This window comes from Echiichthys vipera, assembly GCF_963691815.1.
Source record: "Echiichthys vipera genome assembly, chromosome: 12".
NCBI lineage: Eukaryota > Metazoa > Chordata > Actinopteri > Perciformes > Trachinidae > Echiichthys > Echiichthys vipera.
Genome location: NC_139837.1, coordinates 16,198,906 through 16,225,034, shown reverse-complemented (window position 1 = coordinate 16,225,034; position 26,129 = coordinate 16,198,906). Strand labels below are relative to the sequence as shown.

Sequence of the window (26,129 nt, the reverse complement as noted above, 5' to 3'; positions counted from 1 at the left end):
TGATAGAGCTTTACTAGACACTTTTAATATACACAAAACAATAGACAATAAGATGCTCAACTTTGTTTGATTGGACCAATTGGATCGAAGCGTTTTTGGTTTGTGACTGTATAGAAAAACAGTGTGTCAATGATAGCACCTGCTATGGTATCTTAATTATGGCGTTTAGATACATGAGTGAAGTGCTGGATGTCTGCTCTGAAATGTGTGTAAAAGGGCTGTCTATTATTCTCAGTTCCTTGAGATGGTTGCACTAGAATATGTGATGTACTTTTTGGGATTCTGCAAGTTTTCTGGTGTGTGTGTGTGTGTGTGTGTGTGGTGTGTGTGTGTGTGTGTGTGTGTGTGTGTGTGTGTGTGTGTGTGTGTGTGTGTGTGTGTGTGTGTGTGTGTGCGCGTGTGTGTGTGTGTGTGTATGTGTGTGTGTGTGTGTGTGTTCATGCATGACATGAGCCAGAAGCGATCAGATCAATGTATTAAACCCAATAAGAACAACTGAGTTTTCTTCATCAGGCTTCACAACATGGTTTGGAAACCTAAATCACACCACAGGATGATCCTCTTGGTGTCGTTCATAATAATCACTTATGATTGGGTATGCACGATAATATCGACAAGCAATCGGTATGACCGATATTGACTTTAAAACGCAATGATACAATAAACCAATAAATAAATAGACGTCTGCTTCATTGTTCAAATCAGATTAAATGCACAAAGGCACGAGGATTATGTGAGCAGTCCATTGTGACACGCCAATATGTCAAAATAGCAATTGTCATGAAATATATGGCATGTTTTGCATAACGTAAGTATTTTTCTTATTTTATATATATATATATATATATATATATATATATATATATATATATATATACCGATATATATACCGGTACATATATGTGTATATACATATACATATATACATATATATCGGTATATATATATATCGGTTATATATATATACATATATCGGTTATAGGCAAAATGAGTTGTAAAATATCGGATATCTGCAAAAAATCCAATATCTTGCATATGTACTTGCGGCATAGTTTATTTTAAATGCATGAAAATGGATTACACTTTGATTACCACCATCAATGAAACATTATGATGAAGCATGCATTATTATAGACTGCAGTTGATTGTGTAGGTGTGTATAGGTGAGCATAGTTAGTTATATGTATCATAAGCCCCGTCAGTCAACCTCTAATTATTATCAATCATCCATAAGACACTTGAACCCACACTGAATATTTTATTATAGTCACATAGTAGTGCATCAGTAAGCATTGTTGTGTTCATATGTGTAGTCATATCAGCATTATAAATGCATAGTAATCATAATGCACTTCATAGAAACAGGGAGACCGGCTAATCTTATCATGTTTTATTATCACTTTGGGCCCATTTTCAGATGTCTATAAGTTGTTCGCAAATCCAGAGATATGTCCTGTCTAAATTTCTCAAAGGTTTCCTTTAAATAGAGTCTAAATACAAATATGTACAAGTATGTCTTTCGTACCTCACTTTTGATGCTTTTAAGTCGTAGAATGTAAAAATCAACAACAAAAAAAATACCATACCAAATATGCCATTATTTGAAGTCCTGTAGAGTGAGACCTCTGCCTGCAGCTCTCCTCTCTCTCCTGAAGTAATGGGAACGTGCTCTCTCTAACCCTGAATGGTCTTTTGACAGTCATGTTATTATCATAACAGCGCTTACACTAATTTGTATATTTATAGAATATGTCACAGGCATAGATGTATACTGTATATACTTATATTATTCAACACTTTCTGTGGACAGAATTTAAACATTTTTGTCTAAAACAAATAGACATTACATTTATAACTAGAGAGGTCTTATGATGCGATCACACCAGCTGCAACGCAAAATTGGGCCAGGGGCGTAAAGTGGTTGGGTGGCCCCTTCCCTACTTCCCTACACCCCTTCCTCCATCGCCCTTGCTCGGGCCAGGGATGTGAAATCGGGGGCCCCTGCCCCTTCCCAACTTTCTGGGAGTGTAAATTCCAAGTTTTATCACCATACAATGTCATATCAGGTCTTTGAATACGATATATATCACAAACTCTGCCACCATATCCATGCAAAAGCTGGATGTAATGTAGCTCAGTCATAACACGTCAAAACACACACACACACACACACACACACACACACACACACACACACACAAACACAAACACACACACACACTATCTGCCTCACTCAGCCTACACAGGCAATAAACATCGCAGGATTCTTATCAAGACCAAAGACAAGCAGGTGATGATGAAGTCAAAATAACATAGTGTGTGTTAGAGGTAAATACTGATTGTTGGCCGTAATTAGTAGCTCAGTGTGTATTGCCATTAGTCCAGGATCATTAGTGGCATTCTGTCAACTTTGGTATCAAGGCAAACTAAGAAATTTCAACAATAGTTTCTCATTCATGTGGAAAGAACAAATGACGGGCTGGATTGCCAACCGGGCAAAGCAGGCCATGACCGCAGAATCCGCAGACCCACAGGGACCCTCAAAACCTCCAGGTCCACTACGTGTCTGGGTTTTATTATTGGCACATTTATTTGAGAATTTGAAGCAATGTGTACAATACCAACAATGACAGTGATGTATTATTATTGAAATACGTTGTAGATGGGCCCACATTATTGTTTTTAATAAAAAATCATATTCTGGTTGGTTTTTGAGTTTCTGGACATGAATAGAGGGATGTGGGTGGATCAGCTGGGGCCTAACAGCAACTATTTTCCTGAGGCCCCACTAAGAGTTTAATCCAGCCATGGGTTTATCCAGACTACCAATGCCGTTAAATACGGGAATTAAATAATTCAAAGAGAGGAAATCAAATGCAGCAGAATACAGTTCTATGGCAGTGACTTTTTTATTGTGACATAAGAGATTAACTAACCTGATTCCCAAAAACTCCAATGGAGCAGGCGGTGGAAACCTCATCTGCTCCGAACCAGACCGACGCCAGGCGGGAGGGCATCCCGAGGATGAAGACCTGGGCGAGGGAACTTGCGAACTGTCCGAACATGGTCAACCCGAACAAGTTTGGTTGGGCACTGGCCACCTTGATCCACGTCCCGGCGCAGTTGAGCGCGTTGGCCATCAGAGCTGTGACCCGAAGCCCTTTCTTATCCAGGAGCCAGGTGACCGGGAAGATGAAGGGGATGTATGTAAGCATGTAGATCATGGACAGCCAGTCGATGGCGAAGGCATCCACGTTGTAGAACTTCATCATTATGTTGCTGATGATCCCGTACTGGATCCATTGGTAAGCGTTGCTCAGGGAATACGCGCTGAACAGGAACACAACCATCCAGCGCTTCTTGTATAAACGCGTAGAGACCACAGAGCCGGTGTCCCCATTAGGGACACTGCTGCATTCAATTTGCTCCGCGACATCTGGACCCAGATACGGACCGTTTTCCATCGAGTCCTGCGCGCTCCCGTCCTGCAAAGCCCGCTTATCGTCTCCCATTACTGCTTCAATTAAACCGAGAGCTCCTAGATGATGAAGAAGTCTTCCACCACCGCACGAACCCACTTAAAATGTCTTTAAAAACTGCCCCGAATGTACAAGTGACATTATAGAAGGGACAGGGAAAAACCTATCAGTGATCACTTCTGTTCCATGAGACAGTCCAGAAACTGTTCAGTTTTAGGAGCAAAAGGACTGAGATGACTTCAGACTGACCTGCTGCTCCACAAGTCAATTTACTTCTGGAGCTGTCTGAGAAATCCTCTTTATACCACACGAGCTGACCCGAGTTTTACTCCACCCAGCTGCTGTGATAAGAAGTGACAGTGACTGTGGGATACACCTACAAGTCAGTCAACACAGAGCAAACACAGTCTCTAAGAAGTATATTAGAAGTCTTTTGGTGGTTCTTGAGTTTGTCCTTCACTTTGCCCTTTTCATCTTAATCTCCTAATGCAACATTGCAGATTATCAATGGGCCACAACAGTATTTTTTTCAATTAAATATATATATATATATATGTACACAGACATAATATATCTTTATATATAATAATTATAGTTTATTGGGCTGCTCTAACTTTGTCTAGCCTCTCTTCACTGCCTGAGTCATTGCCTTGTTAATCTTCAAATTAAATCCCACCATGTAAGAACAATGAGTGCCTTGTTATTACCTTTGTGTTTAGGCTTAGTATATGCTGGTCTGATAAAATTACTTATTTCATAATATATCAAATGTGAATTAATTTAAAATCTAAACTAAGCAACAACAAAAAAGGGAGAGTTTGATGACTAAATGCAGACTTACATGTGAGTGGAATAAGGTAAAGCATTTTTGAAAGGGACAGTGACAGTACATACAGTATATTGTTGTACTTAATGAGACGTATAGAGAATTTTACCATTTCTTCCGCCGTTATAATGTGTGGAATTACCCAAAGTGGAAACAAAGCTTTACCTCTGCAGAATCCCTTGTGATCTCTGAAACCTCGGATAAAATATTAGCCACCTTGTGGGGAAAGAGGGATGGTGAGGAGGTACAAGTACAGGTATAATAGAACTGCATAAGACTATAACAAAATGTGTAGAAACCGGTTGTGCTGCTTCTAGCCACCCGTTGGCACCGTTTACCTGAAAGTTTGGTCAAGGACATTTTACACCAAAACATAAGTCATTATTGACATATTTCAAATTTGTAGGACTCAAAAAATTCCAGTAAAAAAAACAACTAAAAACTAAACCTTTATTTCTTAAGGAAATACAAAATGGGGTTTTGTGATAGCTTATATGCTTATATAACATAATATACAAAATTATAAAAAAAACATAATTGATAGTCACAATATGGTTACAGAAAAAGTACAATGCAAACACACACATATACATCTATACATGTATATATGTGCATACATGACGCCTGCGCCAAAACATGGAAAAAGAAGGATCCAACACTGCCACCAAATGTATGAAAGGACAAAAGTGATCATGGATCATAAAGGTTATTATGTATTAAAAAAGACTTCTGACTGTCTGTGGGTGTCAGTGAAATAGAGGATTTACTTGTGAGCAAATGAAACCAAATGTTTCTATTAAGCCTGCCTATTTGCCCTCTTCGAGTTGCATTTCAGTTAAACTTCCTATGCTTCCCAAAATGCCTTTTAACAAGTAATTTTAGTCCGAGAAGCATTGCAACCTCTCATTAAAACAGGATATCTATGTGTAGCCTGATCCCATATATAAGTTAAGCATTGCTCTTTCAGATGATCACTCCTGCCTCATACTGAATATGGAGTTGAAATGCTGTTGAAACAACAGTTATATATTACTAGGCACAATATACAGCCGTGTAAGCAAATGTAGCTCTGTTATAGCTTAAAAAAATAAAATCGAAATGAAATATGAACCACTGATGTTTCCAGTAGTGGAAATATTCCATTTAGCTGCTGGAAATATGTTGAAAAGATGGCAAAGCTAGATAAGATATATGGTACAAATCCACCATAAAACAACACAATGAATGTGTGGAATGTAAAGTAACGTGCCAAATATCTGTGTTGTGTTTTTTTTGTTTAACTTCTTACCAATGGTGGCTCCAGCTCTGATGACCATGACAAATGAATGGGAAAGCAAGAGACACAAACGAGGGTTGATTTGTCAGCCAAAATTGTCCAATGTTATCGGGTCCACATTTTGTGGTGTAACATTCTGTGAGTTAAGGTGGGAGGACTTCGCCGGCTCTCCTCCGTGGGCTGAGGACCAATGCTAAGTGCTGATAGTTGGCTGCTTCTTCTCTACTGTAAACTGTACAAAGTCATCACACCTTCACTTGGCCTCCAGCTGCTGCAGCAGGGGGTTCACCTCGCTCTCCGGGGTTTTGACGCTGTCCGTCCTGACAATACACGTGGGGCGATGCCGGTTAAGCATGAGGATCAGTTGTTGTCGTTCAAGCTTCAGCTCCTCAATCTGGGCTTTAAGGTCAGAGTTTAACATCTCTAGTCGCTCTGATTCCTGTGCGAGGTTGGAGAGAAAATGAGAACATGTAAGATAAATATGTCAGAGTTTGAGGGAATGACCAAATGATAACGTAGGTGTGTCTCGCCTTTTGTAGATAATCTGTTCTCTCTTTCTTTTTGTTCCGACATCGAGCTGCAGCCACTTTGTTTTTCTCTCGCCTCCGTTTCCTCCTGTCGTCTTCTTCGTCTCTCTGAACAACAGTGCAGGTGAAAAGGCTTTAGGTTAAGCTGGGATCGACCTGCTCTACATGTGTTTCAGTGCAAAAAGATGCAGAACTGATTCAATATATATATAATATAATCTCATCTTCTTTATATTACATTGTCAGTTGACTATAATAGCAGTATACTTTGGCTATGCTTTCTTCACTGTCAATATCAATAAGCAAAAGGATGTTGAAACAATAAAGAACTAACAAGTCTCCCATATTTTAAATTAATAATTTTAAAAATATTTCTACTGACTTTGCATACATTCTAATCGATCTCCGTCACATGTATGTATCATCAATTTAACATGAATTTAATGAAGTTAACATGTGTGGTAATAATAGTGATACAGTATGTAACTTTTACAAGAGATAACTAAGACTGTGTTTAGCCTCATTTGCAACGTACTTGTGTTGTTGTTTAAAGTTACCATTTTAAGATGGATGATTTCACATGTCCCACGGACATCCATGGTGGAAAGACTCCATCATTATATTTAACAACAGTATCATGTCCCATTATGTCCACTAGGAGGACCTGGTGATTAAGCTATGACACAACACTGTAATTACAAGGGTGCTTTCACTTCAGGCAAACCCGTTTATGATACATTAGGCACATATTACACATTTACAATTAAGTATGATATATTTGAAATACTGTATTTGGTTCCTTGCATCATTTCTCAGCACGGTGGTGAAATCCCATACATTTTCAAAACTGTCAGTTTAGAAAAAGCATGCAAACTGTACTGATTGTAGCGGTCTACTTATAGGCTCCTCAATGTGTCCTATACCTCTGTTTTTATCACAAGGGGCCTCTTCCCCAGACTGTCCAGGAAGTGCAGAGGGGACAGCATTGTACCGAACTCCTGGAAGTCACCAAATTTGAGCTTGTCAGTCAGCGTGGTGGCTGAGATCCCAGCCAGTGGGCCCAGGCTGGGCAGGGAGCCTGCTGTCACAGAGGGATCTGGGATTTGTCCTGGCATCGCGTCAGGCTCGGTCGTGACCACAGCTAGGAGGCAGAGGGAGAAAATGGAAGACATACTCAGACGGCAACTAAAACCAGATCAATGAAAAACACATACAACTCTGTCTGCTCTGCTTGTTATAGTACATACTGGGACATACTTCAGGGTTTGGGGGTAGAAAAAAAGCAATTTTACAATAACAAATTAGCATCAAATAGACATGTTAGGGCTTTATTTGACCTGCAGCCTGTTTCAGAGCTTCATGAAGGCATTTGCCTGAAGTACGCTGCTTTATAACAGTCAGATTTGCCTTGCTGTGATGAATGGGGCTGCTCTCTTTAGGGTATTTTATTATTAAACTTCTTTTTCTGGAATGAAAACAAACCAATTTACAGAGATCTTGGCAAGAATTTAACCTATTTAATCCCTATAGAGGTCCAAAAAGAGATGAACAACAGTGTACAAAGCAGACTCAGACACATTCCCCTTCATAGGTAGAGCTAAAGCTAGCCACTACCAAGAAATACTGCTTAGCCATGGTTTCCTCCTTAATGTCAGGGGAGTAAAATGTGTCTGCCAAAATTCAGCATAATGTGGTAAAGTATGACCCCAAATTTAACTTTTTTTTTTTTGATTAGTCTCATGAAAAATGAAAGCTGACATTGTTTACTTTTAAGGTTTTGTGCAAAACAGAGTGTCACTATGTTTTGTAAAGTCTCCTGGAAAATGGCTCGATTTGAAAATGCTGAACATGAACTTTTAAATATATCCAAAGACAATGAGAGAGGTGTGTGAGAGCAAAGCAAGCCAAAGACACAGGAAATTACTTCAACAGCTCAGCGCATTTCAAAGCCACATGATGCAGCCAAAAAACTAGCAACTATCTAAGGTCAATTAGTCAGAGATCTGTAGCCCAGAAATAAATATCTGATATGAATATTACAAAGACCAGCCTGTTATCATCTGTGAAGACAGATCTATGGACATTTTAAGGGAAGAATCTATGCCAATGATGCATCTACTAATAAAAAGTCATGCAGAGAACATGACAAATCACCTGGGAATAACTTTCAATTTTCACACTTCCCCAATCTAAAGGTCACAAAAGTGCAACAAAGTGGAACACTGCCAGTCATGCTTTTGGCACGTGATAGGCTAAATGAGTCTTTAAAATGGTGCAAGATTCAATTTAATTTGCAGTTGTATGCATTAGAAATTTGGTTAGAAGTTTAAAGAAAAACACTAAACAAAGCCACCATCATTCTGACATTTTTTCCATAAAAAGGACTTCCATGAATATATGTATATAGGATAAATGACTGTCACTTGAATATGTAATAGGTGGAGTTATGATTAAAACAGCTATTAAACATGTTCTTATAATGGTAACTTTATTACAGCCTCCTCCTGAGGGTCCAAGAAGCCAAGGACCTTAATTTAACTGCCTAATAATGCTTTGTTTTGAACTGAATGCATTTGTACATGAGGAAACCCCAGGTCGGTGTGTGAAGCTATTCATTGTCAGTAGTTTAGGGATCTGTGTAGTCATCGCGGTGCAGCGTGCACACTGAAGCCATTGGTCAACTTGAAAGCGGAAGTTTTTCTTCAGTGCGGCATTTATCTTACGTAACTTTGTCTTCCCATCACAGAGCTGCAGTGATAAAACGTTACAGCTTTTCTTACACAGCGGATTTCGCTTCAGATAAAGCACATTTCAAGAATCAATGCACAGCACCAATGTAAAAGGATAGACAGCCCTAAATAAGGACATTTTGTTCTGAATTGTGCACGCCGTAGTACCATGTAAGAGAAGCGTGCAAACAAAAGAAAATGATCTTTCTGTAGCATGCTCCGTGTGATGTCAGGTCTTCTCTGAACACCAAAAACACGTTAAACTCAGCGAATAGCAGCCTATAACCCAGAACATCCCAGAGCCCCTCGCTGCTTGTTCTCCAACTATGCTCGTTATGACCTGTGCGTGGCGCGCCAATAAGATATTTAGTGTGTGAAAAAATGATTCAGCTTTCGACTTGTGAAGTTTTGTATACCGACCTGACTTTGATCCCAGGTGCAACAAATGTCCTTTCTTCTGGTCAGCCGAGGGTCGAGAGTAGATTTTAAAAAGTGGAAATCGTTGCATCAGACCGGTTTTAAACGTGATCCCAATCTGGGAGGATTTGGGAATGCGGAAATTAGGCTATGCCAACCAAACGTAAGCAGGGATGTAAAAAAGTACATAGTGGGGGCAGAAAGTGGGGAAGTCGCACCGCTCCTCCCATAAAGAAACACGGAGGCTGCAGACTGCAACGACAGCGTGTGGCTCAGACGGAGGCCTGCACTGGAAATACAGCACAGCCACTCATCCACAGTCTCCACAAACACACAGGCAGCCGGGCCGAGGGGGAGATGCATTCCTCCAGTAAAAGTAGAAATACAACAGTCTAAAAATACTCCAGTGCAAGTAAAGTTCTGCATTCAAAATGTTACTTAAGTCAAAGTGCAGAGGTATTATGGGAAGATGTATTTAAAGTACCCAAAGTAAGACTCACCTATTTAATCTAGCTTTTGTCTCATGTTTGTTATTTTGTGTTTTTTAAGTATTTTTAATTTTTATTTCCATTGATATTTGTTTTAAGCTTGTTCAATTTACTGTTTGGGTCTATTCTAACAGTTTTATCTTTGTGACTTTGTCTGTAAATGGTGCTATATAAAACAAACGTTTTATTATTATTATTATGCAGATGGCCTCGTTTCACAGTGTTATATTATTATAGAATATTATATTTGTTTTTTGTCACCAATGAATCAAGATGGAGCCAGTTTTAGATACGTAGTATAGATTAGTACTAACACTAAGACATTACAATTACAACAATTATATAATGCAGTGCATCATGTTTCTTTTTGTGTAAAAAGTAACTTTCAGATAAATGTAGTGAAGTCAAAAGTTCAATTTTCCTTCTGAGATGCAGAAAAGAAGAAGTACAAAGTATCATAAAATTTAAATACTCAAGAAAAGTAAGTCAAAATTGTACTTAAGCCCAGTCCTTGCGTAAATGTACTTCCACCTCTACAAGTGGATACGTAAATGTAAAAGTTAAAGGAATATAGTGATTCCATCATTTATTATCAACACTTGAAGTCTATCGTGCATATTATATGCATACGTAGGTACGCACAACCTTTGTAGAATTATAACCATACAGTTTAAATATATTGGAATAATATGAACATTTAACAAGCTGATCACTTTAATATTGCACCTTAGTTAAGAAAGATTTCTCAAAGACAGATTGCAAAAACCAGCAGCATATACCACTTGGAATGTAGATTTATTGTAATTATTCAGCAGCATAGATAAGCAATCAATGCTCTTTTTTTAAAACTTATTTTTAAATTTAACAAATAAGTCAAGATCTGAAAGGTAAAAAAATAAATCATAAGTTACATCTTAATAAGATATATAGTATATATAGCACTGGATGTTTTCATGGAAAACTTTCAATGAGGTCAAACCACAGCTGATGACATTGAGGTATGCACGTACTTAACATGGATGAATATGTAAATACAACATTTACAGCAATCAATACACCATTGACACAGAACACAAAACCATACTGATACATTAAATTCCACATTACATCTCAGATCTAGTAACAGATCAGATATATAGAAGCTTTGTAAAGTATTTGGAATTTCTCAGCATGCGTTTTTAAAATCAAAACTTGCTTCACTCCCTCCCGTAAAAGTAAAAGCCATGCTTTTCGCTACATCACTCTGTTGGCTATGTATCTGGACAACATTTTATGTTTGCTTAGTCACACACAAGACATTTCATGAATGTTGTCCTTGAAGTGTTACTGCATACTGTGGCATATGTTGTTCGTATCATTTCAAAGTCAGGAACCTGCAGAAAGAAAAACCAGAGAGATCACACTGATCACTTCCCTCTGAACATTATAAGGCGAGGAGAGTTGGAGAGTTGAGGAGATCAACAGATTCAGCTTTCCCCCCTCCACCTTTATGGCTGTCTAGTCCCTCTGTGAGAGAGTCCAGCTCAGGACACGCAAATGTGAACACGGACAGGTAGCTGCTGCAGGTGGGGGTTGAGGTCACCACTGGAGTGCTGAGGGGCTCCAGGTCACTGGAGACAGACTTGTACAGAGTCTCCCAGTCCGAGACCCCGAGAGAGCTGCTCAGATCTATGTCTGGCACAGATCGAGCCGTCTCCATTGGGGTTTTCTCCTCCAAAGTGGGTAACATATTTTCCAGTAGGCCCTCCTTAATGTCCAGAGAGGGCTCAAGATCGCAGATGTTGATTTCAGCACTGGCACACAGCAAGATATTGGAGTTCCCAGAGATGGCTGTAGATGGATCACTGGGGATGTCCAAGTCCTGGAGCGAAGGAGCTTCCTGGATGCCATCCTCGGGAAGTCTGTCCTCGTCGGGACTGGGCGGTAGCCCTGGGGACCCTGCGGGCTCCTGGAAAATAGACTCCAACTCTTCTGACATCTGGCACACTGGTTTGTGTGCGGCAAGGATGAATTCGAGCCGTTCTTTCTCTTTGATGAGGTTGGCTATTTCCGTCTCTAGGGCTGCCTTTTCCTCCTCCAGCTTGTCTGTCTCCTTCAGATAGATTGACATCCAGAATCATCCACATTGGAAAACACACACAAACAGTGGGCGCAAATGACAGCTGAGTAAATGCATCACTGTTTACTTACAGTTTGCAGTGTATCCGTCAGTTCCCTCCGCCTGTTGCGACACTTTGCTGCAGCCATTTTATTCCTCTCCCTCCTTACCTTCTTTTTTTCCTCCTCCTCTGGAGACAGCTGGGATGTGAAAGAAATAATTCAGTTATTACCTTGAAGAATCCAGCCATTTCATCCTTTAATCCGCTACATCCGTTGCCAATTCGCCCTCTGTAGAATGGCAAAAGCATGTTTCGCTGCAATGCGTCTAAAAATAGACCATTGTTGCAGACTTGCTGTGACCTGAATATAAATTGACTGCTTAAGGAAGGCACACAGCCAGCACGCGGCACCAGAGGAGCATGCACAAAAGCACTGTTGCACGCAAGGAATTCAGATTGGCATATGTAAATTGACACTATTGGCTATTCTGTCCAATGCAAGGTAGACTTCATCTGAGCTAACCTACCTGATCTGTTTTCCCCTTTCTGACAGCATTTTTGCCCTTACTCCCGCCCACTTTGGGTGTTGCCTGGTGAGAGCTTTGTGATTCATTGGCTTGCTTGCTACCCAGAGATGGGGAGACAGATGTAATAATCGTAGGCTGGACCATCCACTGGAAATCTGGGGTAGAGGAAATTGCAGTGACTGTTGGAACAAATGGAGTGTCTTCAACACTCATGTCTCGGCAGAGCTCCTGTAAAAAAGAAAAAGGAAATAATCTATAATAGAGGAATAAAATCTATTTCCATGCAGTTAGTAGGCCAAGTGGATTTCATTGTGATGACAATAATCAATGAAACCCTAAAAATCATGGTTGGAGTCTAAAACAGAGGGTAGCTTGTATGGGTTATATTTTCCTGAAATATACCCAACGAAAAATAGCCTTCTCCAGATCAATATTTGACTTTATCATTGTTTCTGACGTCAACACTGACGCAGAGATGCTGTGGAGTCTCCTGAATGGGTTTATTTTTCTCAATGAACCGCTGCATCGACACGCTCACATTTGGTCCCAGGACGTCGGGATCATAACAACCCGAGCAACGGTGGCCATTTAGTCACATTTCCATCTGCGCTGAACCCTGGTCAAATTATATATCAAATGTATTTTTTTTAAAGTGTTAAAAAAAATTAAACGCACCTTAAAATCGTATAAATCCGTCCTCCCTCCCCCTCCCCCTCCCCCCACCACGTAGATATAAAAAAACAAAAACAACAGACTGTGGATCACATGAAAGAGGCTGTTTAATCTGCTTGTAAACTGAGCCCCTCCAGGGTCCCATGTTCAATGTATGATCAACAAAGCCATTCATACCTTTGCATTGCTCTCAGAGGAGGAAGCTTCTGCCTCTTCTGGCGTCTCCTGGAAGAGTTTCCCGACAGGAGACTGTGTCCGGCAGGTGGGGGAGACTGAATCCATGTCAGGCGTCAGGTTGTTATGATAAATCACGAGGGGGGTAAAAAAACAAACAACAAACACACAAGTCCTGATCAATGACAAATATGACTCTGGCCTTCCACCGGGCAGAGCGGCACGGGTCTCTCCTCCAGGTATATACCTGGTAACTGGACGACTAGGATGCAAGCCCCTCCTTTTATGCTCCGCTAGAATTTTATGAATGAACCAAGACTGTACCATCCGCGGAGGGGGAGGCTGGTCGGTCTGACAGCCACACGGGCCTACATTTCGGGGTGAAAAGAGCATCATTTTGACTTAAATCTTCTTTTATATTTCCTCCACGCACGATATGTGACCATATGTCTCTGCTTATACGAAAGCCGCGCAGCAGTTTCCACCCCCCGGTCCCATTCATAAATACCGTCTTCATGTGAATGCAATGTGGGGTGAGAAACGTGAGCCTATTTATAAATATATTTTAAAAAATTAACCATTTCCTGAGCGATTGGGCATTCATTTAACCAAGGGGAAAAGACACTTAAGCGATTAAGAGCCAACAAAGCAGCAACATGGTTTTGCTTTATGATGTGAAACCTAATTTAATTGCACGACGCATTTTTTGCACGACCATTAAAAAAAATACAGTACGTTGACTAGAGTTTGCATGTCTCTGCTTACAGATGGGATTAGTTTGCTCTCTACCATTTAATTGTCATGATTAACAGTCTTTAACTTGACCGTGTGACAGAGCTCTGGGTTAACTCAGCACTTCGGGGCTGCCTTTACTAAAGATAAGATCAAAGGGCTGCTAGCAGACATAATGAAATGATGCTGAATTGTTTACTTGAGGAGAAGAGGAGACACGTGGGGGCGGGGGTGGTCACGTGACATGACCCGGAACTGGAGGGGCGGGGCTGCGTGTGACAGGAGCAGCATCATCCTTGACTCTCATCACATTAGAGAGGGATTAGCAGCAGCGGCATGTCTAAACTGTGTGTTTTCCTGCTGATACCTGTCCTTTTGGACCCGGTGTTTGCCATCACGTTCTTGCTGCCGGTCAACTCTAGCAAATGTCTCCGAGAAGACATTCACAAAGACGTGCTGGTGACAGGCGAGTACGAAGTGAGCGCACAACCAAACACTGGAGCTCATTTGAAGGTAACATATGGCAAACTTTCTGAGACACTTTCTTGAATTAAACAAATACTTTTGTATGTTCATGTAAAAAAAAATGCAGATTAAAATACACACTAAAGAAAGTATACCTTATAATAAATTAGACTTTCTTATAAATGCTCGGAAACGTGAGGTGAACATGTAATTATTTGGGTGTAACTGTCAGAAAGGAAGAGGCATTCCTGATTGAAAGGTCTAACACCAGTGTGTCATTTTATTGCAGCATTTTCAGATCAGGAAACAAAACTAATCATGCCACTTCAGTCTCATATCAAGATATCAATCTAATCATGCAGCATTATTCCAAAGGCATGGGTCGACCCAGTGCCACACAGAGGTGATAGTTGAGAGATGGTTTTAAACCCTCTGTTGACTCTTTCCTCAGATCACCGATTCTTTAGGAAACACGTTGTACACCAAGGAAGATGCCACGAAAGGGAAGTTTTCATTCGTAACGGATATGCATGACCAGTTTGAGGTTTGCTTCATGAGCAGATCTCCAATGGGTGAGTGAGGTTTTGAAGAATATATATATATAATTCAAAATAATATGAAAGAAATGCCATCTCAGTAAATCATTATTGAGAGAGTAAATATTCAAACTTAAAATCCTAATTATTTTCCATCCATTAACATAATATGCTTGTCATTAGGCAGTGGGAGGGTCCCACAACAGCTGGTCAAGCTGAACATGAAGCATGGCGTGGAAGCAAAGCACTACGAAGACGTGAGTGTTACTGTTAATCCAAACTATTCCTGATAATTCAATGCATGATGGACTGTGTGACAACAGTAAGAAAGAAGTTCTCAACATGTTTAATAACTGTGACTCTTGCAACCTCTATGTCAGGCTGAAAAAATGGAGAAACTGACCCCCCTTGAGGCGCAGCTAAGACGTCTTGAGCACATCTCACAGTCTGTCGCAGATGGCTACATCTTCTTGCAGCAACGAAGGAAAAAGATGCGACAAACAAATAGTAAATTGAAAGAGCTTTACGTTTAGTGTATATGGGAATCACAACTTGGACAGAAAACTGCAGCTGCACTACTCAATATGAGATTATATTCTATCTTTTTGCTTCATCCCTATGTGTGATGCCCCAGCAGGTGTTTCGCCCTGAACAGCAGATGCAAGTCACCTGCTGTTTGGGGTGTGTTCAGAGGAAAAGAGAGCCTGAAAGTTTGAACAGTTGCAGCAGCTTTTCTTTCCCCGTGTGATTCATTGCTTTTTATGTCTGTAACGATCAAGTTGACTCAAGTGTTAAAAAGAAACGTTTTGACACTAACTGACTGACTGTTGTTTTCTGTCTTAAACAGAGTCCACCAATACGCAACTGCAGCTCTTCAGCATCATATCTATCTGCGGTTTTCTTGCACTGGCCACGTGGCAGATTTTCTATTTAAGACGATTCTTCAAGACCAAGAAGTTGATTGAGTGAATACATTTTTTGAGTACAACCTGGGGGATACTAAGCGACTGCAAGTTTGGGACCATTTATAAAGTGTTTCTGAAAATGCACATTTCATCAATGTTTATTCGAAGAGTTCATTTGCCAAAAGAGATCTCTATTTTTATTTATTTTTCTAAAGTATGTATTTTTTGTGCTCTCCACTGATGTTGAGTGGTTTTGATAACATATCTCAATGTTTACCTTTCCTAAATAGTGTTTTTTTTACTGTCCAGTCAAAGGAATTTCAATCACACTGGTGTTTTTTAGCAAATTAACTTTCCTTTATTTTAGTATTTCCTCTTTTTGTGTTCTTATGTTTTTGATACAAATTAAAAGGTCTTTCTATGAAATTTAACAGGTGCTTTAGTATAAAACAAAAGGTTTCTGCTACAGGGCTTTAGGTGAGATTTGACCATTTGTGCCATTTAATAAAAGATTTTTGTTATGAGTTATAATTCTTTTTGTTGACAATAGACTACACATTTAAAAAAAAAATACACACCCACTTATCTATTTCCATATAGCTCCCACGCTTTATACATTCTTCTCAGCTTTTGGAGGTTGGGTTTCAGTGATTCCTGCGGACAACAAGAATGCTTAGTCACCACCAGATTACTGTTCTGTAAAATGCCTTGAATAGTACATTTAATACAAAGTTCAGATTTCGTTTTGGTACCTTCTCATCTTTGTCCAAATGGAGGGTGTCTACTAAGGGAGCTATGGATGGACGGCCATGGGCGCACTGGAAGGGCAGTTGGCAGGAGGACAAAGACGCCACCAAGCTGTAGCATTCATCCTTACTCAGGCTGTCATTGAACTTGATGGCACCTGTTTAATGCACATGTATACAAGTGATTTATGATTTAGCATGAAACTAATTTAATCAATCACCAATGCTCAAAAAGTAAACTTAAGGATGGGGATATGTCATTTAACAGTACCATGACACGCTAGGGAGGCTAGCACCTTCAGCACAGTGAGTGGCAGAGTTCCTCTTACTCTACCAGTTGAGCGGAGTAACTGACACAAAGAATAAGAAATGAGACCTTTAATTGAGTAATATGACACTCTCCTCTCCAAAAAAGTATAAGAGGCTAGACAAACATTTCCTACTTACATCAATCTGCTCTCGAAGATACTCCTGATGTGTGATTATAGGATAAAAAAGCAAAATGGTGAGCATAAAGGAATAGAATAGTAAAATGATCACTTGGCTAAATGAGCGATACAATAGACAGGTGTTTATACAGAGGTTTCAGAAATCTTACCTCAACAATAGGCTTGATAACAGATGGTCTCCCCCGCCTGAGCTCATTACTCTCCTTTTCCATGAAGCACAGTGGTACCTTACTAACAAGAACTTGTGGATCCGCTGTCTGTGAGAACTTCACTTCAAGGCCCAAACTCCGCAAATGTGCCTGACAGGACCTGTAAGAGGAGGGGTCCACAGTACATTAGCAATACATAAAACACTGTTTAAACAATGGTATGACATAAATGGGTTTGTGTCAAGAGATTAAGAGCTAAAAAAATAAATGTATTTGACAATGTACACTCCACTGTTAATACAGGCTGCCACAAAATGAGTGTTGACACTACTGAATGATGGCAAGTGAACCAAACTGCTACGCAACAGCTCTGGGTTAAGACAAGGGTGAAATGAGGCTGCAGGGTAGGGAAATCCATCAAGCAATGACAATGCCATTGCACCAAAGTAAAAATGAACACCAGTGTATCTTAAACACCGTCACTAATAGCATACAGGCTGTGGTTAATGAGTACCAAGGACCTGCATCATCCGACCAACTGTTCATCGAAGCCTCTGAAAAAAAGGTTTTAAAAATTGGCCATTCTAACTGACAGCCTTTTATCCTTAACACTGACTGATAGCTTTACGACATGTGCAAGGCTAGGCCAATATTTTTAAACCAAAAACCATGGCCTGTAGTTTCTATATGGTGCTGAATGTTGGACAACATACAGCATATCAACAGTACCAACTGAATGAACAGGACACAAACATTGTTAAATTAGTAATGGATCTAATTTGGATCTAATTTGTTTAGTCATACTCACTGAAGACATATATATTCTCTAACTCAGTAGTGTCTGCCTTTATGCAAGTGTACTGGTTTTACAGGTTTTTCCACTTGCTTCGGTGTACATTACATATTAAACACACCTAAGCAGCCTTAGCTCTTCTTCTGTTAAACTGATCTCGAGAGGTGGAGAAATGGTGGATGAACACAGGCGTCTCTCCCCTGGTGCAGCTGGATCATCCTCATATGAATCTATGGTAAGACATACAGTGGTATCACTTCATGGTTCCAACAACAGCATTCTCAATATTATTAGAGTGCATTTAAAAAAATAAAATAAACCTGCAACTAGATTTTCAAGCCGAACTCTCTCATGTGCAGCGTGTTGATCCACCAGCACCAGAAGGTTTCCTGAGGTTTCAATATAAAATGAAACGCGTGAGATCCTGATAAAACAGGGAAATGACAAAATGTTGAAGTTCCTGTCTAAACTGTACCTTCAGGTTCAGTGAGTGCTGCAGGCTCTTCGTCTCTTGTATTGATAAGACATGCAAGAAACTTCTTATCCACTTGATGAATAACCTATAAGGCAATTAAATAGCAATTACTTCATAACATCGATGAAGGTTAAATGGTTAGGCATTACAAAAAAACATTTTGTCAGAACGGTCAAAAGGAAACCGAAAGAGAAATTTGCCTTCATTGAGTGAATCATAGCCTTAGAAAAACGGTATGGAAACAGGATGTTGTGGATCTTGACTGCCAGTCCGTCGGCTTGCCCACTTGTTATGTCCACACCAACCTGTTGGCACGGTAATGCATCATTAACAACAGCAAAATCTGAAATTTGAATTTGTATTATGACATTAAACTTCAGGACAGATAAAAGAAGTGGAAATCCTGCAAAATCCTTACAAAGTAAAGAAGTTTTGATTACCATAGGAGGTCGGACAAACACAGGATTATTCCATTTCGAGTACAACGACGTAAGTGAGTTGGAGCTCTCATCATTGGCATCTGTTAAAACAGACAAGATTATGGGTAAATACAAACAAGACTTATAGTTTTGTATATTGTGTGTATGTTAGGCATCCTACAGTTTACAATCTGGTCTGTGTGTGGGGTACCTCTGTCATCAAGCCCTGAACTAATCACTCTGTCTGTCCTGGATTTACGTAGAAAGGGCAACACTAGATCCACCTGAAAAGGGTAACATCTATGTTCCATCCCTACGGTTTAAGGAGCGGGAACAATGGTGACAGCGTAGGTAACCTTGGTTAATGTTGAGTACTACTTCCGGTTACTATCATGTCAATATGACCTGCTACTAAGCATAGAAAAACAACTAACTCACCCAATTCAGAGATGACACTAACAGCCATATTGGTGACATCAGATGTACAGCGCACTTGTGTTTCCTCAGTAGGTGGGTCTTCATATCGGCTGAGTCCAGTCACCTTGTTGACGTAAACTGTCTTTCCCACAGATGTATCGTAGTGATGAAGCCAGTCACCTGATGTTGTTGCCTCTTTTCTATCTGCCAGCAGATGATTTGTACTGCAACCTGGGACTGGCTCAGGAGTCAGTGCAGCGTCACAGTGATTCTCGTTGTTATTGCCGTCGTGTGTGCCATCATTACCACTACTGACACAGGCATCGTCCTGTGAGTTAGTCCTGGACAGGTGGGGTGATACTTTTGAATCAACTGCCCTGTGTTGTTTTAAATGGCAGAGTTTAGTTGCCAAGGATTTTTCGCCTCTATTCTGCCCTGAGACTGGTTTAAGCTTAGTGCATTCTGAAAGGGTTGCTGGGCATCGGAGGCTGCTTCCTTTCTCTTCTATTTCTCTTTCTGTAACACCACCATCTGGCTGACCCATTTGGTAAACCAATAAATTCTGTGAATTCAAAACGAGGCCGTCTGTCTGAGGAAGTCTCATGTTATTCTCTCTCTGAGTCTTTTGAGAGGGTAATTTCAGGACATCAGATTTACCATATACTCTTCTAAACCTCTCAAGGGATCCAGACTCCTTACATAAAGACACCTTTTGACAAGTTGCAATTCTGGGAATCTTTAAGGGAATGATGAGAGTGAAGTCTGTGCATGGTGTCTGACTAGTTCTGTCATGGCCTGCATCCAGTGAGATTTTGCGTTTTGATGCAAAGAGTCTCCCCTCACATTTCTGTGCTAAAGTTTGCTGCTGAGATACTGACTTGTTGATTTGGGACAGGTCTAGATGAATGTATGGATCAGACAGCCTAATCTTTCTGTTACTTACTAAAGTATCATCATGCCCTCCTGTACCCTGGAAGTCAGGTAGTATGTGCTCAACACTGTTTAAATCAGGCAGAATTTCTTGAGAGATGCTGTCTTGTGAAGTCACGTTGCTGGTTGAGGTAGTATTGTTGAATGTCATCTGTTTTTCCTTTGAGAGCTCCAGTGTTTCACTTTCTACTTGTCTGACTGAACTTGTCACACTTAACACTTGCGAGCTTTCCCCGGATTGACTGAATGAGGACTCCTCTTCTTCGGTAATGTTATCATTAGGTTCAGTGGTAGCCAGATCACACAGTGGCTCACATCTATATTCTTTGTTTACACTTCCTTCATTTTTTATCTTTTCCAACTCCTCTGCGGTTATCTTTTTCTTCTCCTGCTGTTCAGTCTCTTCTTGGCACTTCATCTGACCAGACTCGCATGCACAGTCATCTTTGCGCTTTCGATGAACAGGATGAGATGCCAGTTTCATTCCAATGCTGCAATCTAGTGTAGAAGCACTGCCAGTTGCTTGGCCACCATTGCTCTTGTTGTGCCCCTCTTGGTCTGTATTGTGTGTGCCAAACAATTCAGGGGGTACATAGTCCGTGTCATCTTGACAAAGCTCAGCCACCAAGTTCTCCCTGCTCAGAAAAGCTTTCACTGCCTCTTCTATACAGAGCAAAACACCATCCCAATCTTTGAACTCTATTAGAGTTTTGGCAGGCTCAAGACATATGTCATACTCTGAGTAAGAGCATTTGATATTGATGATGTAAACTCCATGCAACTCTTGGCTTCGTTTGAGCTTTGGACTCCTGGTGGCTGACTGCCCATCTGGACTGTCATTTTTCTGATTTGAACTGCTCAGCCTGCGTAGGAGAAAGTTGAGGAGCTTGTGAATGCGTGTTTTCAGGAGCAGTCTGTCATTTACATACAGGAACTGTAAGCTGCTGTTGTAGTGGCCTTCTCTGCCAATGTAACCGATCACTTCAAACTGTCTGTGCGTGTAGCTGATTTCTCCAAGTTTCTGTGCTCGCCCGAGGCTGTGTATCTGAATAAACCTGTGGTAGGTGTTTCTCGCTTTAGGAAGCTGCACCATCATGGCTCCTGTTAAGTCATTCTTCAGGGAGAAAGACACAGATGGATGCATCAGAGAAATAGCCTCCACTCTGTGTCGTATCCTCTCACCCTCCAGGACAGCATCCAACCTCTTCCTCCGGACTGGCATGTTGTAAAGGAAGTTACAAACGACAACAGTCGTCCCTGAGGAGGGTCGAGTAGTCTCTGCTTCAAACACATCCATTGCCTTGCCATCCTTGAAGATTTTCACGTGAGTTTTCACTGATGATCTGGTCCGGGATGAGATCTCCACTAGTGTGGCTAGAGAAACGATACTCGCCAGGGCTTCTCCTCTGAAACCATACCACCTGAGGTTGTCCAGGTCTTCCACAGAGCTACATTTGCTTGTATGGTATCTGTTTCCCACGCACTCTATAGCCTCAGCGTTTATCCCTGCACCGTTATCGATGACCTGGACTTTTAACGCCTCCATGTCCATCCTGACTCCCACACAGGTCGACTCGGCATCGATGCTGTTTAGAAGAAGCTCTTCTACGCACTGCTGAAGTGAGGGGATGGCGACACCGGAGCGAAGTTTCCCCTGAACCTCTTTAGGCAAACACTTAATCATGGTGTTCAGTCAGCTGTCTTAACATTGGCCGTTGCTAGGTAACGCCACAGCTACTAACATTAGCTTAACGCAAGCTAGTTCCATGAGTTTCAATTGACATATAGACCGCAAAACATTAAAAAGATATTGTTAATATTATGAAAATAAACTATCCGTGCTAAAAACTACATCCATGGTTAAAAATCAATCTTAGCTGCTGTTTACAGTCAACGTCTAACAACAAGAGGTGACCGTAGCAGCTCAAACCGCTAACCGTCGGAGCTAACAGCGCCATCTTCGGGTGTGAGGGACCTAACAGCTTAGCAAGTTCTGCTTTTGGTCATTGGCAAGGCAACCAGCTTTCAATATGGATACCGCCTCCTATTTTAGGGAGTGTGCTCTTTCATACAGTCTATGAGTAAGCTATGTGAGTTGAGATACCTTGTTTCTAGCAGTAACCCTCTCTACTTCCAGTCCGTCCTCTTTTTGTTACCCTCTTAAACACACACACACACACACACAAGTTCCTATCACGATCCTATCTGCCCTTACTACCTTTCTTTGTCCATGCTCATAGAAATAAAGACTAGTGCCATCAAATGTATGTATTGTAAATATTACAATCGAATGTGTATATTGTAAATATTACAATCAAATATTGTAAATATTGCAATAAAGTGTATATATTGTCAATATTGTGTAGCTAGTTCATTATCAATATTTGTTTTACCAAACTTATACAATTCCTGTGTGTAAAAACCTGCCCTGTCTTTTTATTTTTCCAAATAAGCAGGTAAATAGCTATTCATCTTTCATATTAAATGTTAAAATATATATTTTTTAAAAATATATTGTGTACATTGTCTGTCGTTCTATAGTCCAAATGCCCCTCTTTAGAGGGTCATATGATCAATCACCATTGTTTTAAGTCACTATTTGATAGATAGTGACTTAAAAGACAATTATATAGATGAAGATCTTATGGAGTGCAACTTTAACGTTTTATCAAATGTACATTCAATGGTCAAATACATACAAATTATCAAAATGTTGGCACAAGAAACAACAGGATTCACAAAAAAAGAAATAAATCAATGACATGTACAGGATATTGGTGCAATAATACATAATCATAAAGTAAGATAAAGTACACGCTAATTTGAACGCAATCATAAACACACACACAGATTTGACTTTGCATAAATTAATCATTTTGGTTAGTTTTTTATTAAGTAGTTTTAAATTTAAATCTGTTTTAAAAATAAGTATTTAGATCACAGTTCTGTATGAAACTGACATTCTATGCTACTATTATTTTATTTTCAAAACCAAATTAAATTGTCAACTAATTCTATTTCAGAGACTAGAAATATATGATATCTTCGTTAAATCCCACCAATTCTATTCATGGCCCTTGTTATATTTTGTCGGTATTGCTTTCTGTCCTTTATACACATTTTTTTTAAAAAGTATACAAATTTTATATTTTGATGACGTGTCTACCTCTATAGGTTGCCTCTTGATAAGTCTTGTTTGTTAAGTGGCATCGGCAGTGACTTTCTTAACAAGTATTTCCCATAGACTGCATATATACACACAGTATTGATCTGATTAATTAGGGAAATATTAAATATTATATAGTCATTACTGTATGGCATTTTAACACAAACTGAGGATACATTTATTATACATCTTTGGGTATTTCGCCATTTTCCCACAACCACCTGCAGACCTCAGTCGTTTCCAAAGGAGGGCAGCAGCATTCTGATTCATAGTATTCCTCACACTCCCTCAGTCATGTCTTTGTAGAGGTAGATGAAGACAGCTGCAAAAGATTTCAAGGTCATACCATTGCCCGTTTGCTCAGCAGGATATCTGTTGGACTCTGGTTGGTTTGCAAACGTCCTCTTCAAACAGATTTACAGTCTGTGAACAGTCTAATGATGTGGTCACCTCATCAAATATTCCCTTACTGTTGTTCCTAAAACAAAATTAAAACAATGTGAATCCGGCTGAATGAAATTTCCCATTTATTAATGCAAGTCAATATATTATAGATGTTAAGGAGACGTTTTTTTCAAATCATGACTTGAGCTGCATTCCAACCAATAAAAAAATACTAAATAAATAAAACATCAGTTTCAAAGTTAATATTACAGGTACAGACTGTGGATCATTTTATTTTACTATGTTAAAAGATGAGTGTTCTAGGCTATCGACAGTTTTCTCATTCTTGAACTCTGCCTTGGTTATGCGTGACTTGGGGCTGCCAGTCGATTTCAGCCATTCTTGCATTTCTTTCACCTTGCTGCGTGGACCTTGTAGCTGCCCCTGAACAGTTCCTGCGCCTGTGTTTTGGACCCATCCCACCAGACCAAGCTTCTTCCCTTCTGCCTGGAAAATGAAACACTGCGGCTTAGAAGATAGCAGATGGCTACTGATGGAGAATATGGCTGTGGTAGAATACTGGGAGGGGCATAATAGTTAGAAATGTTCTCTAAGCACTGTATATAAAGCACAAAGATGACTTGTCTTTTCACAGATAAAAATAAATAAATCATAAGTGTTAAAGCTACAAGACTTTGAGTTTACAGATGGCCGTCCTCCATAGAGCTGGGTCTGTTCAACGTTCCTGCCTGTTTAAAAGAAGGTTGTCATTGACACAGTGTGCACACGATTGCTGGATAAATATTGCATATAGATATTATTATTATAGATACCGTAACTTGCTGCTGTTCATGGAGGAATTACTGGGTTTCTGTAATCATAAATAAGTCAAAGTGTCTTGAGATAACTTTTTGTTATGATTTGGCACTATAAATAAAATAGAACTTAGCATGGGAACTTTAGGCCCATTTACAAACTTTTCAGAAGCTTTTAAATTCATCTCATGGCCTTATTCACTTTGTTTTTAATGATCATCATCACCATCACCATGATAATGAACTGATTTAACTCCATCTGCAAAAAAGTGGTTGACAGTTCAATAACATGCTTTTTAATTAACCTTGACTTAAGAATTAAAGACCACTTCCAAGGGCCCATGACTGACAGGGCCCCTTACAAATGTGAACTTTAACTGATTAACCTGTTGTCAATTCTGGACTATTTCCTGTAACAGCACACTTGCTCAGGTGTAAGGTAACTTTATGTCGCTGTCAAACTCACTTGAGTGTATTTCCGAAAAAAGACACCTTGCACTCTGCCAAAGATTTCATAATCCACTGATATTAGGTCTTGGTTGCACATGGTGAACCTAAAAAAAGGAGAAAGAAGACAGTGGCTATATTGGTGCTGTGCTGTGTAAGTTATGACTTAACTGTTTAGCAGATATAAATTATGCTAACACAACGTATGCATGTTCAAACGATTGGCAAATTGGACAATTAACATGTTTAGCTTTGCATTCACGCTGCCTGTCATGTAAGTCACCTTAATAGTGTTAGGAAGCCGTGAGGCGAGCACTCACTCAGCTCGAAGGATGGAAGGATCTCGATTCAAAACATACGGGACTCTTCCGCTCCAGGGACAGGAAGTGACGTTTAGTGGCCCAATCATGAGACCAATCAGAGAACACCCGGGTTTTGTAAAAAAAAAAAAAAGATTTAAAAATGAATAAATAAAAGTAAAAAGTAATAATAACAAAGATGGATTTATGACTAGATCTAAACAATCCCAAATATTCGGCAGACGAAATTTACGTAATTAATTTCATAATTATTTTACCAAAATTACAAAAAAAAACGTCTTTTTATATTTTCAAAAGATTTAGATTTAAAGTCAGATTTGACCGCTTTGAAAAATCAAAAATAATAAATTGGCAAACAACTATTAGATTACTTAGGAATTTTAAAATGTACTTACTTAGTTTAGCAGACTCCATACTTTTTTGTTTTGTTTTTAACTTTGTATACATTTTAATTTATGTTATTATTTTTTCTACGTTTAGAAACATATTTTTGGTATTGTTTATAACTCTCGATCATGTAACAAAAGTAATGTTTGTATTGAATCTTTTCAATAAAAAAAAAAACGGGGGGAAAGCACACCCGAGACATGGTTTCTAGGCAACAAATGTAAACGTTGGGAAAGGAGTCGCACCAGTGGCACCGAGTGGCTTTATTTGTAAAAACTCAACATTACTTTTGATTCTGACGACACTCAAATATCCAGTAAGTGTTTCAAATCCTCGACGGGGTTTATGGGAATATTTTCCATTTCAGTACTGTTTTGTTA

General features: G+C 39.7%; 5 protein-coding genes across 5 annotated transcripts; 1 reads left to right on the top strand and 4 right to left on the bottom strand.

Annotated features, from left to right (window-relative positions):
* Positions 1 to 4,924: 4,924 nt before the first annotated feature.
* LOC310955193 (jun dimerization protein 2-like) lies at positions 4,925 to 9,361 on the bottom strand. The gene is made up of 4 exons (XM_083924966.1): positions 9,258 to 9,361; positions 7,032 to 7,249; positions 6,112 to 6,216; positions 4,925 to 6,020 (listed from the first exon to the last, which is right to left on the bottom strand). The coding sequence occupies exons 1-4, from the start codon at positions 9,343 to 9,345 to the stop codon at positions 5,835 to 5,837; spliced, it is 597 nt and encodes a 198-aa protein (XP_083781092.1). The 5' UTR covers positions 9,346 to 9,361; the 3' UTR covers positions 4,925 to 5,834.
* A 1,636-nt stretch (positions 9,362 to 10,997) lies between these two features.
* fosaa (v-fos FBJ murine osteosarcoma viral oncogene homolog Aa) lies at positions 10,998 to 13,352 on the bottom strand. Its single transcript, XM_083924143.1, has 4 exons — positions 13,218 to 13,352; positions 12,369 to 12,596; positions 11,933 to 12,040; positions 10,998 to 11,834 (listed from the first exon to the last, which is right to left on the bottom strand). Exons 1-4 carry the CDS (start codon positions 13,320 to 13,322, stop codon positions 11,166 to 11,168), a joined length of 1,110 nt encoding a protein of 369 aa, XP_083780269.1. The 5' UTR covers positions 13,323 to 13,352; the 3' UTR covers positions 10,998 to 11,165.
* Positions 13,353 to 14,282: 930 nt separating this feature from the next.
* LOC310954905 (transmembrane emp24 domain-containing protein 10-like) lies at positions 14,283 to 15,927 on the top strand (the record flags this gene model as incomplete). Its single annotated transcript, XM_083924593.1, has 5 exons — positions 14,283 to 14,459; positions 14,863 to 14,983; positions 15,131 to 15,204; positions 15,328 to 15,454; positions 15,795 to 15,927. 5 exons carry the CDS (start codon positions 14,283 to 14,285, stop codon positions 15,914 to 15,916), a joined length of 621 nt encoding a protein of 206 aa, XP_083780719.1. The 3' UTR covers positions 15,917 to 15,927.
* Positions 15,928 to 15,958: 31 nt separating this feature from the next.
* Positions 15,959 to 21,914, bottom strand: mlh3 (mutL homolog 3 (E. coli); the record flags this gene model as incomplete). The annotated part of the gene is made up of 12 exons (XM_083924592.1): positions 15,959 to 16,506; positions 16,605 to 16,756; positions 16,870 to 16,948; positions 17,046 to 17,069; positions 17,197 to 17,356; positions 18,111 to 18,219; positions 18,310 to 18,378; positions 18,465 to 18,549; positions 18,665 to 18,769; positions 18,905 to 18,984; positions 19,095 to 19,196; positions 19,322 to 21,914. 12 exons carry the CDS (start codon positions 21,912 to 21,914, stop codon positions 16,435 to 16,437), a joined length of 3,630 nt encoding a protein of 1,209 aa, XP_083780718.1. The 3' UTR covers positions 15,959 to 16,434.
* Positions 21,915 to 24,053: 2,139 nt separating this feature from the next.
* On the bottom strand, positions 24,054 to 25,372 carry acyp1 (acylphosphatase 1, erythrocyte (common) type). Its single transcript, XM_083923608.1, has 3 exons — positions 25,326 to 25,372; positions 25,062 to 25,149; positions 24,054 to 24,287 (listed from the first exon to the last, which is right to left on the bottom strand). Exons 2-3 carry the CDS (start codon positions 25,140 to 25,142, stop codon positions 24,072 to 24,074), a joined length of 297 nt encoding a protein of 98 aa, XP_083779734.1. The 5' UTR covers positions 25,143 to 25,149; positions 25,326 to 25,372; the 3' UTR covers positions 24,054 to 24,071.
* Positions 25,373 to 26,129: the final 757 nt, after the last annotated feature.